General features: G+C 43.0%; 1 protein-coding gene across 1 annotated transcript in view; it reads right to left on the reverse strand.

Moving 5' to 3' along the window:
- Positions 1 to 12,123, reverse strand: part of LOC117512556 (ceramide synthase 5-like) — a 26,878-nt gene continuing 14,755 nt past the window's right edge. The window contains exons 3-11 of the mRNA XM_034172673.1: positions 7,453 to 7,555; positions 7,188 to 7,318; positions 5,452 to 5,509; positions 5,280 to 5,330; positions 5,040 to 5,132; positions 4,555 to 4,683; positions 3,188 to 3,294; positions 295 to 451; positions 1 to 197 (exon numbers count right to left, since the gene is read on the reverse strand). Of these exons, the coding sequence (XP_034028564.1) occupies positions 147 to 197; positions 295 to 451; positions 3,188 to 3,294; positions 4,555 to 4,683; positions 5,040 to 5,132; positions 5,280 to 5,330; positions 5,452 to 5,509; positions 7,188 to 7,318; positions 7,453 to 7,555 (880 nt within the window). The 3' untranslated portion in view covers positions 1 to 146. The remainder of the gene's footprint in view (positions 198 to 294; positions 452 to 3,187; positions 3,295 to 4,554; positions 4,684 to 5,039; positions 5,133 to 5,279; positions 5,331 to 5,451; positions 5,510 to 7,187; positions 7,319 to 7,452; positions 7,556 to 12,123) is intronic.

Genomic DNA, 12,123 nt, shown 5'->3' on the forward strand with positions numbered 1-12,123 from the left:
GTTGTAAAGTTTAGAAAATGTTCCCAAAAACGTGAGGTGTTTCATACTTCCATATTTTGGGCTCAAACATCAAAATGATCCTTTGAGGTCACTGGTGTCGTTGTTGTCCTTTGATTTTATTGATATTGTTGAAGGTTTTACTTCAGTCAGCTTGTATCTGAGCTGCTCTCGACATCACTGCGGTCATCCTTTGACACCTGGAAAATGAAGCATTAAAAAGAAACACCAGTGTACCGACATCTGGATAAACAAATATAAGACAAATGAATCTGACACAAAGCAAAAAAGACCAACCTTTCCTCTGGAAATAGCTTTGACAGCAATGCCAGCAATGACATAGAACCAGATGATGTGAAGAGCTTGCAGGACCAACAGCAGCCCGCTGAAGAGCCACCAGGAACGGTACGGGCCAATTATCCTCCAACTTTCAAACAAAACGCTGTGAACAATCCTACAGCAAACATCCCATACAGAGGTTACCACAGCTCACAGTAGAGTATTACAATAATCTTCACTGGCAACAGTTCAGTGTAATAGTCCATGGGCCAAACCTCCAAGGTGACGAACTGACACTTAGAATCCAGCCTCAAAAATGTATGATAACCATCCCAGGGTGGCAGCTGTAGCCAGCTGGAGGACAATGAAAAATTGCACACAGGTATAAATCCTCCAGTCATGTTGAAAAACTATACCGTATTATATGTCTGATCATAACGATTCCAAAGAGGTATAGTTTGGACTATCTATGACTGAATGTTCTGGATTTATGAGGTAAAAACAACACAAATGGTGACAAAGGTCAGTTTCAGTTTGTATTGGGGTGAAAAGTTGCTCCAATTTCACTTAAAAATGATGCAAATTATTGTTTGGGTTAATAGAGTTCTATAAAGGAATAATTTGCACCATCTGTCATGCTTATCATGTTACGGGGTAACATATGTCACAGGTCATAGAATCCAATGGACATCGACCTTGTTGACCTTTATTTGGACACCAAACATTCAACACAGTCAAAACTATTTAATTTATAAATTGTTTTATTTCAACCAATAACTTGCATCATGGAGCAACTTTAACTTTTTGACCCCTGTACAAACTGAAACTGACCTTTGTCGCCATTTTTGCTGTTTTTACCCCATAACTCCAGAACATTCCTTCGCAGATAGTCCAAATATACCTTTTTGGAATCGTTATGATCAGACAAATAATGTGGTATAGTTTTCAACATGATTGGAGCATTTTACATTTTGACCTCTGTGTAATTCTTCATTGACCCCTACCTGGCTACAGCTGCCACCCTGTGATGGCTGTAATACATTTTTGTGTAGGACATGATGCACTGAGGCTGGATTCTAAGTGTCTTTTTGTCACCTTACATGGTACCGATTAGGTCAAAATTGATGACTGGTTAGAGAGGACAAGCTAAATCTAATCTTTTATGATGCAGTGCAATGGTCATTGCTAGTTTCCAAGCAACTACACTGTCACTTCCTCACCTGGCAACCACCTTCGTTAACTACCAAGTGTACTATTGCTCATCTGTGCCTCTTGGTGTTAAAATGAGTTGTGGTCGTGCACATTGCTATCATGAGGTAGCAGAAAGCAATTACATCAGAGACTAGAAACAACTTGTTCTAAATTCAAGCGTAGTGCTTTTCTTGTATTTATATGCCACAATATTCAGATAAGCCTTACACTGGTGGGTTCAAGACACTGCTTGTACACACAGGGATGTGCAGTTGTACTCAGACTCCTCATCTTCATTCATCAAAATAAATACAGGTCATGTGGCAGGAAACCAAGTAGCTCATGTCACACTTCCCTAGCTTAAGCCAAGTCCTCTAATTCTTCCTGGTGGGTTCTAGGGCATGTCCAAGCTATCTCTGAAATATAATCCTTCCATCTTGTTCTGGGTCTTCCCCGGGACCTCTTCCCAGTCACACATGCCTGGAAAACCTACCGAAGAAGATGACCAGGGGGCGTCCTCACCATATATATGCCTGAACCACCTCAGCTGGCTCCTTTCCATGGAAAGAACCAGTAGCTCTACTCCTGAGTCCCTCCCACATATTAAGGCTTCTCACTTTGTCCCTGAGGGTAAGCCAAGATACCCAAGGGAAGAATCTCAATTCCACTGCTTGCATCTGCAGCCTTGTTATTTTAGTCATTACCCCAACTTCATGAACATAGTGAGGATAGGCGTGTAAATCAACTGATAAATCACAAGCCTTGCCTTCAATTCGTGCAATAAGTCTGCCCTGACTCAGTAGGGACAATCCACCTTTTTCCAACAGAGGACCATGGTCTCAGATTTGGAGGTCCTGATCCTCATCCCAGATCTGTTCCATTGCCAGAAAACATCTCACTTCTGTTATCTTCTAAATCAGCAATCTACACAGCAATACACCAGGTTCCACTACATCCTGCTCTTCAATGGAATGACAGATGATAATCACATTGGTATAATAAAGCAAATCCACACAACAAACCCACTATTTGTCTGTTTGCATATTTTGAAATTCTGGTAGTTGGTTGATTATGTCACAATACAAATCATGTATAAAGTTAAAAATAAACTTTTAGTTTAGTTAGGAGTCCAGCTATAATTTGAGAGCAGCTACTGTAAAAAGTCATAGATAGTCCAAACTACTGAACTGAATTGAAATTGTTCTGTTGTGTTGAGAAATTTTAGTTCACTCACTGATTAATCTATACTGTCTGCTTGTTTTTTTTGTTTTGTTTTATTTTTTGTATTTGTTGTTAGGAGTGTGTGTGTGTATATATATAGATAGATAGATAGATAGATTAATGGTAAAAGGGGTGGTATTTATAAGCTTTTGCTTCTGCCTACAGCCTTTCGGCCACACAAAATTGTGAAATTATTTGAGTTTTTGTTTTAGGAGTTTTTTTGTTAAGTATGTGTGTGTGCTGAATAAACTCATTCATTCAAAGATTATCTCCAAAACACACCCATGATTAACAGTTTAAATACAACCGCTTTGCACGATGCACTTTACTGTGCACTCAGATTATATGTGTAAATAACGGAGGAGTTTTTACATGCCCCATATACAACTTGTGCTATACGTTTTAGACCGTGTACCATTTAAAAAAAAATCAAGACAAGGACCTAAGTAAATATTTGAAAAGTTTATTTCCTACAAATACAAGAAATCAGTTCTCTCACCAGAAGGGATAGATGATGAGTCGAGTGAGGAAAAATGTTACGCTGAACATCACAAACAGGCCATCACATAGCCTCTGGTACTTGGCGTAGTTAGCCAGTTTGCCAGCCTTTGGGAACAAATGAGAGATTAATGATTCACTGTGTTTCAAAATCACTGGCATATTGTCAGTACAATCTCAGTCATAAGAGGTGTTCTGCTGTCAGACAGTATTTGTAGGTTACAGCAGAAGCTGACGTGATGTTGGGTCCTATGTTCCCAGTATATAAATTGTTTACCATCATTTGGTACAAAGGTGTGGGACAACACTCATCTTCTGGTTCTGCTTTTCTACCTGGACAAATTGAATTGAACCCAGTCTGGGTTTAACTCAATTTGTCAACCACTTTTCAGCTTCACAACGCACAAAATGGGCTGATGTGCATTGTGAAGCTGAAAAGTGGTTGACAACATAAGTTCCTGATGTTTTTTTCTTCTTCTTCTTCTTCTTCTTGGTGAGACTAGGTGGGGGTATAATTATTTGCAGGGTGACAGAATTTATTGCTAAACTAATAGCACCCATAGAAGAAGGTGGCAACCATGGCAATCTGACATTTAACCTCAGTGACCTTGAACATCACCCAAATGATTGACCTCTGGCTGAACTTGACAGGGCAATTCTGAAACCCATCCTGCGTATGCCACATTTGGTCCAAATAAGATTGCAAATTCAAATTCTTTGACCTTGAGCTTTGCCAGTTCATTTATTTATTTATTTATTACAGCACTCTTCAGACCAGCTTTTACTGGCCTACCAAGTTTGGTACAAATCACCAGAAGGACCTGGGAGGAGGAGGCCAGTGAACAAGCAGGAAGACGTGACCATGACCCCAATGATTGACCTTTGGCAAATTTGATCTCACTGGCAATTCCAGAACCCACATCCATATGAGTGCCAAATTTGAGAAAAATCAGAGTGAAAAACATAAATTTTGACCTTTGCCCCAATAACCTTGACCCCAATGACTGACCTTTGGCAAATTTGACCTTGCTGGCAATTCCAGAACCCACACCCATATGATTGCCAAATTTGATGCAAATCAGAGTGAAAAACCTAAATGTTGACCTTTGGTAAATTTCATCTTGGCTGGGCAATTTGAGAACCCACCTACATATGTGTGCCATGTTTGGTGGACATCAAGGAGAGGGGTTGACCTTTGACCCCAATTTCTTTGACATTTGAAAAACAAACCCTGTCAGGGCGGTTCTGACTGAAAGACAAAGGACCTGGGAGGAGTCGGGGAACAGACGGAAAGACAAACCTAAATTTTGACCTTTGACCCATGTGACACTGACCTTTGCCAAAAAATACATCGCTCTGTGCACTGACCTCGAGGAAGATGTCTGAAACATCGTGCACACACATGACCAAAGTTCCTGCTCTGAGCATGTTGTTGGTGTAGGAGAAGGTGATGAGGATGATGGTGGCGACGTGGTGGACAAGCATGACACTGAAATCCTGTCAGCGATGGAATGAAGATAAATGACACAATGCAAGAGGGACAGATGATGTGACAACTATCTGAAATACACAAATTACATTCAGCTGGAGAGAGAACAATAAGAAAGAAACTGCTGGCTATGGAATAAATGTCACGTTCTTATTCAAAAAAGTTATCTCTGAGGCATCAAAACATCAAACCACCAAACCTCTCTTTTTTTACTTGACCACATTAGCACAACTGCATCACACAACAGTAATTATAGGACATTTACCATAAAATGTGCAGCAATATATAAATAAAAGGAGAAATGAATAATTTTTTAAGTGTTGCGCTGAGTTTTTTGGGGGGTGGGGGGGTGTTGTTGGCTCACCTTGCGTTTGATGTCAGTGAACTGGGAAAACATGAGAGACCAATAGAAAGCCAGTTCAACTATATAATGGTAGAACTGCCCAGAAGTCAGAGGCTTTGGAAAGGAGTGACACAGAAACACCTTGAACAAATACACTCCCAGAGAGAGCTGCCAACATTATGGTATGAACAGATCATAATCACCTCAGAGTGCAACAAGCAGCTGAGAATGATGATTGTTCAATTATTAAAAAATATTAACCTGAAAGGGATAGTTGAACCAGCACTGTTTGAGGTCCCACATCCACGGTGACTGGAACACAAATAACAACAACAAAAAACCTTACTGTGATATGAGGAATAAACAACTTTATTTCAATTACTGAAACAAAACTGTATTACAGAAAAGCATGTAGTATCATGTCTGAACTCACCACCAATAAATGAGATAAAGAAAAGATGAAAATCAGCAGGTAAAACGTAAATCGCCACCTAAAGTGGAAACAGAGATTAGAATGTTATATGAAAGTCAAACAGTGTGTGTAAGATAGAGCCATACTGAGCTCAGACGCCCCATTTGCACGTCAGGCCTCCACCAGACTTTCCTGTAGCTTCGCCCTTCCCAGACATAGCTCACCGTCTTTCAAGTGCCATCATACCATCACACATACTCATGCACCACCTCTCTGCTGGCGATTGTTCAAAACCACCCCTGCCCCTTCTCCAGTGTGGAGTTGTGTCAGGAAGGGCATCTGCTGTAAAACATACGTATTCCAAATGAATATGCAGGTCCACTTTGGATCTGCTGTGATGACCCCGAGTGAAAAAAACAGGAGAAGCTGAAGTAGCTAAAAAGAAGTTTAAAAACATTTTGATTTTGCTGGCGTTTGAATCAGTGGTGGCGGCAGAAAATTTTTGTTGGGGGGCTGAGGGGGGGCTGGGGTAAAGGTTGGAGGAGCTCCACAAAATGTCGTCAAAATGAACAATATATAGTGAATTGCTTTATAAATATCAAGGTATATGTTTTAGTCACCCAGTGCTCCTCTAAAATGTGGTATCATGTGCACACATATATCGCTTTGAATGATTGCAAGTTCCGTAAACTTGCACATAGGTATACAAACTGAATTCATTGAAATGGTGCTCAAGACAATGCATGGAATCAACCTTACACAAATCGTCTATGTCAAAGATTTATTGCTAATTTAACACAGAGGTCATAACCATTCGATAAAATTAAGTAAAAGATATAGCCCGAGAAACTTAGTTGTATGTGAAGTTTTAAGAGTGGCCGTAATAAATAGTTAGTAAACCTAAATTTTTGGAGTAAATTTGTCTCATTAATACTTGCAAATGCAGAGAGGGTGATTTACAAATATCCTTTGATTTGTACACGTGCTTTGTGATCCACAAACACAAATTTCTGATTTGTAACTTGTGTGTGGGGTTTTACAAATAAATGTTTATTTGAAAAACTGAAAATCCTGTTTGTGAAGGGTGATTCAGCATTGGTGGATCACCAAACACACACATTCATCACTTTGCTCAGTTATGCAATATTGAGACATTCTCAGAGCAAAACTGCAGTTGAGATCCACAATATGTCTGTCGCTATTCACATTATTGGCAGAATTATTGGGGGGGGCAAACCAGTGGTGCCAGTGGTATATGCAAGCAGCAGGACTACATAACTTTTAACTGGAACAAAATAGTTAGGTTTTGGAAGCAGCTGCAAATAACCTGGAATACCAAGAACATACAGTACATGTCAAGACATGACAAGATCAGACTAAGCGGCAGCATAAATAGGCCTCCTACAGAGTCTAAGGCTCCAAACGTAACACAATTTTGATTTAAAACATTCATAATCTGTTTTTAGTGTTTTTGTGAAGGTAAGCATTGTATCAATTTTAGCCTGCAAAAATGTATAGCAAAATTTAAAAAAATTGGGGGTATGGCCTTTAACCTTCATGGCATTGAAAATGACCTTAATAGTAAAAATTGACATGAGCATAAACTCACATCTTCTTTATCTTAGGATGATTGAATGATCCAGCACAGATGCTGAGCATTAACAAGAAAATACCACCAAAAAAAATTTCTGGATTAGTTTCCCTCGTTTGGCTGGTCTGCTAAAGGGACTTACTTTTTGTTTTTACATTATACCTACATGCTTTCACAGAACTTCTTCTCAGTACTGGGCTTGTCTTGATTCCGACGCTTGCGAAACCACCTCTGTATCTTCATTATATCCCAGTCCATCTGCTTGGATAGTTTCTCCAGTTCCCTCGTGTCCGGATACTAGGACAGTACAACACAGTAATGAGTAAGTTGTTTCAATAGTTTCTACATGATGTTCTGTATTGCAGCACAAACTATCAATTTTCCATCATGCACATATTTAATGAATTTGAGTACAACACAATCTTATGTACCGTTTTGGATAAATAAACCCTCTCCAGGATGGCATTGGGCTGAGCTTGACGGCATACTCCAGCGTGAATATGAAGAATGCGGGCACATGGTTTGGCCAGGAACCTGGATATTGAATCATACAAAAACAGATAAGACATGATCAGGCAAACAGCCTGCCTTCACTGACATGCCATGTTTTTTCAGTGCACACAATTTAATGTTTGACACGTATGTGTGTCTTGGAGAGAATGTGAGCAAAGAGAAGCTGTAGGGGGAAAAAATGTTTGAAGGAATCGTGGGGAATGTAGCACCTAGTCTAAAAATAGGCTCCCGAAGTGTCATGTGAGAAATCTGGAGACAAAAATACTGAAAATCCTGATGTGTGTAACAAGAACCATCGTGTTGACTTGACCAGTGTTCACACTCAAACTCAAAAGTCACATATTTTTGTACACCTTTCTTATCTGAACAAGAAAAAGACTGAATGAATAGAAGTACAGTTAATGAATGACAATTAATAATTGAGGTACTATATCGAGAAAAAATATCAAACTTTTCTGGGGTTTTGTTAAGGTTGAAGTGTTTTTTAAATAGTTTCATTTTCAGATTGTGACACACTTTGTGACCTTTGTGCTTTAGAGATACAAGTACACTCACAAGACTGTAAATTAATTATCTTTTGTTTTTGGTTCTTTTATGTTAATTGGGATTTGCATTGTTTAGATTCAGATAGCTTTTCATACTCCCTTATTGGCATATATATTCTGCCAGTTTTAGTTAGTTACCTTTACATTTTCTTAGCTTTATATTCTCTTAAGTTTATTTAATTAGCATCATACTCTGTTTTAGATGCCATTAATGTTTCAGGTATATTCACTGTATATTAATTTTAGATTCAAACAGCTTTTTCAATTAGCTGAACTGTACATAGCCTTTCAAGTAGTTTATATTCTGTCAGATTCAGTTGGTTTTATGTTCTGTTTGCTTTCCAGTTAGCTTATAATCATTAAAATTTTAAATACAGTTACATTTATATTGAGTGAGATGTACAGTGGGTAAAATAAGTACTGAACATGTCACCATTTTTCTCAGTAAATATATTTCTAAAGGTGCTACTGATGTGAAATTTTCACCACGTCGATGACAACCCAAGTAATTCACAGATGCCAAGAAACCAAAACACATAAGAACAGAAATTAAGTATGTGTAATAAAATGGAATGACACAGGGAAAGAATATTGAACACGCTTACTGAAATTTAATACTTTGTCCAAAAGCCTTTCTTGGTAATGACAGCCCCGAGATGCCTCCTGTACCGAGAAACTAGTCACATGCATTGCTCAGGTGTAATTTTGGCCCATTCTTCCACATAAACAGTCTTCAAATTTCGAAGTTTCCGTGGACCTCTTCTCTGAACGCTGATCTTTAGTTCTCTCCATGGATTTTCTATATGGATTGAAGTCAGGTGATTGGCTGGGCCACTCTAGCAGCTTTATTTTCATTCTCTGAAACCAACTGAGAGTTTCCTTGGCTGTGTGTTTGGGATCATTGTCTTGCTGAAATGTCCACCCTTGTTTTACAAACTACCTCACGGTGCACCCCACAGTATGTGAGGCTCCGAGACATTACATCCGACACCATCAGGAGCAGCACGGGGGCACCACAGGGGATGGTCCTGTCTCCCTTCCTGTTCACACTCTACACCTCAGACTTGTCACAGTCCTGCCACCTGGAGAAGTTTTCAGATGACTCTGCCATTGTGGGCTGCATCAGCAGTGACCAGGAGGTTGAGTACAGGAGTGTGGTGGACAGGTTTGTAGAGTGGTGTGGACTCAACCACCTGCAGCTCAACTTATCTAAGATAAAGGAGTTGGTGGTGGGCTTCAGAAGACGAAGGACCCACCCAAATCCAGTTTCCATTAATGGAACTGAGGTGGACATTGTGGACTACTACAAGTACCTGGGTGTCCACACAGACAACAAACTGGACTGGACAGTAAACACAGATGGTGTGTGTAAGAAAGGTCAGAGCCGTCTGTACTTGTTCAGGAGGCTCAGATCTTTCAATGTCTGCAGAAATATGATGCAGGTGGTCTTCAACATCACGACACAGACTCACCAAGCTCAACAGGAGAGCTGGCTCTGTCCTGGGGGTGGAACTGGAGTCTGTGATGAAGATGTCGGAGAGGAGGATGTTGAGAAAACTGCTCACCATCTGTGAAAACTACTCATACTGATGTCCTGTCAGAGCACCTTCAGCAAAAGACTGAGGCTACCGAGGTGCACCACAGAACACCAGGTCCTTCATATCTGTGGCAATCAGACTGTATAACTCCTCCCCCCTCTGCAGAATGAATACATAATGATCAGAGTTTTTCAATTACTCAGAAATAGATTTTTTATATATTCTCAGAAAATGGTGACATGTTCAATACTTATTTTACCTGCTGTATATTCACTTATTTATACATTCAGCTGTCTTTTATGTTAACTTCATATTTGGTAATAGTTTTATGTTCAGCTTTTCAGAAATCTTTATGTTCTCTCAGCTGCACATTCTATTATTTTTATGTTGGTAGTTTCATATTCAGCTAACATTTTAATAGTTCTAAACTGAGTTATCTGTTGTGAAAGTGTAGGAACACGGACCCACAACAGGGGGGCGCAAATGAACGGACAATGGAGGAAGTCAAATAACAACACTTTACTGTTGTGAATGAGCACAACAAACACAGCAGATTACAATAGTAGACAAAGAAGTCAATTCACAAAATGTGTCACGTGGGCAGGCTCGAAGATAAGAGACGTCTGTCCAAAGCAGAACCGGAACCACACGATTTCCTCTGCCACCGAGCCCCGGGAATACTGGAGCCGCCAAGTCCCGAACTCCCAGGTGGCCACTGCCTCCGCTTGTCGGATCTGGTACTGCTGGCAAGGAACAAAAACAGTTAAATGTGGGTGCGTTTGCACCCAGCAACACGTATGGTGGGAAAACCACCTCCACCTCTCGTCGGAAGAAATGTCTGCTATCCAACGCACAAAGTAACAAAGTATTAATGTCAGGAAGACAACACAGTCGGCTGAGCACTTTACCTCCTTGATAGAGCGATATCTCGGCAAAGAGGTGGAGATGTCGTCTTGCTGATATACCACTGAGGATCAGATGATTGGCGACAGCTGTCATAGGTGATAAGTGACAGCTGTCACCCCGGCTGCTCCTGTGAGGCGGCAGCGCCCTCTGGTGCCTGGAGCCCGCACTCCAGGCAGGGCGCCCTCTGGTGGTGGTGGGCCAGCAGTACCTCCTCTTCAGCGCCCACACAACAGGACCCCCCCCCTCAACGGGCGCCTCCTGGCGCCCGACCAGGCTTGTCCGGGTGGCGGCGGTAGAAATCGGCCAGGAGGGCCGGGTCCAGGATGAAGCTCCTCCTCACCCAGGAGCGTTCTTCGGGTCCGTACCCCTCCCAGTCCACCAAATACTGGAAGCCCCGGCCCATCCTACGGACATCCAAGAGCCGGCGCACAGTCCAAGCCGGCTCGCCATCGATGATCCGGGCAGGAGGCGGTGCCGGACCCGGAGCACAGAGGGGTGAGGTGTGATGCGGCTTTATCCGGGACACATGGAAAACAGGATGGATCCGCAGTGAGGCCGGAAGCTGAAGCCTCACTGCGGCTGGACTGATGATCTTGAGGATCTTGAAGGGACCGATGTAACGATCCTGCAGTTTAGGGGAGTCCACTTTGAGGGGAATGTCCTTTGTCGACAACCACACCTCCTGCCCTGGCCGATACGCAGGGGCCGGGGTCCGCCGACGGTCTGCATGGGCTTTTGCCCTCATCCGGGCCTTTAGCAAAGCAGAACGGGCGGCGCGCCACACCCGACGGCACTTCCGCAGGTGGGCCTGGACCGAGGGCACACCGACCTCTCCCTCAACCACCGGAAACAACGGGGGCTGGTACCCCAGACACACCTCAAAAGGGGAGAGGCCGGTGGCTGAAGACACCTGGCTGTTATGGGCATACTCGATCCAGGCCAAATGGGTACTCCAGGCCGCCGGGTGCGCGGCCGTCACGCAGCGCAGGGCCTGTTCCACCTCCTGATTGACCCGTTCTGCTTGCCCGTTGGTCTGAGGATGATACCCGGACGAGAGACTCACCGTGGCCCCCAGTTCCCGGCAGAAGCTCCTCCAGACTTGCGAGGAGAAATGGGGACCACGATCGGACACGATGTCTGTTGGAATCCCATGCAGCCGGACGACGTGGTGGACCAGGAGGTCCGCTGTCTCCTGGGCAGTCGGGAGCTTCGGGAGGGCCACGAAGTGGGCCGCCTTGGAGAATCGGTCCACTATCGTGAGGATGGTGGTGTTGCCCTGGGACGGTGGGAGGCCCGTGACAAAATCCAGGCCGATGTGGGACCAGGGGCGATGAGGCACAGGCAGCGGCTGGAGCAGTCCCGATGCCCTGCGGTGGTCAGCCTTGCCCCTGGCGCAGGTGGTGCAGGCCTGGATATAATCCCGGACGTCGGCCTCCAAGGACGCCCACCAGAAGCGCTGCCGAACAACTGCCACGGTTCTACGCACCCCCGGATGACAGGAGAACTTGGAGCCATGACAGAAGTCCAGGACTGCAGCCCTGGCCTCTGGTGGGATGTAAAGTTTGTTCTTCGGCCCAGTTCCGGGATCCGGGCTCCGTGC

The sequence above is a fragment of the Thalassophryne amazonica genome, chromosome 6, assembly GCF_902500255.1.
Source record: "Thalassophryne amazonica chromosome 6, fThaAma1.1, whole genome shotgun sequence".
Taxonomy (NCBI): Eukaryota; Metazoa; Chordata; class Actinopteri; order Batrachoidiformes; family Batrachoididae; genus Thalassophryne; species Thalassophryne amazonica.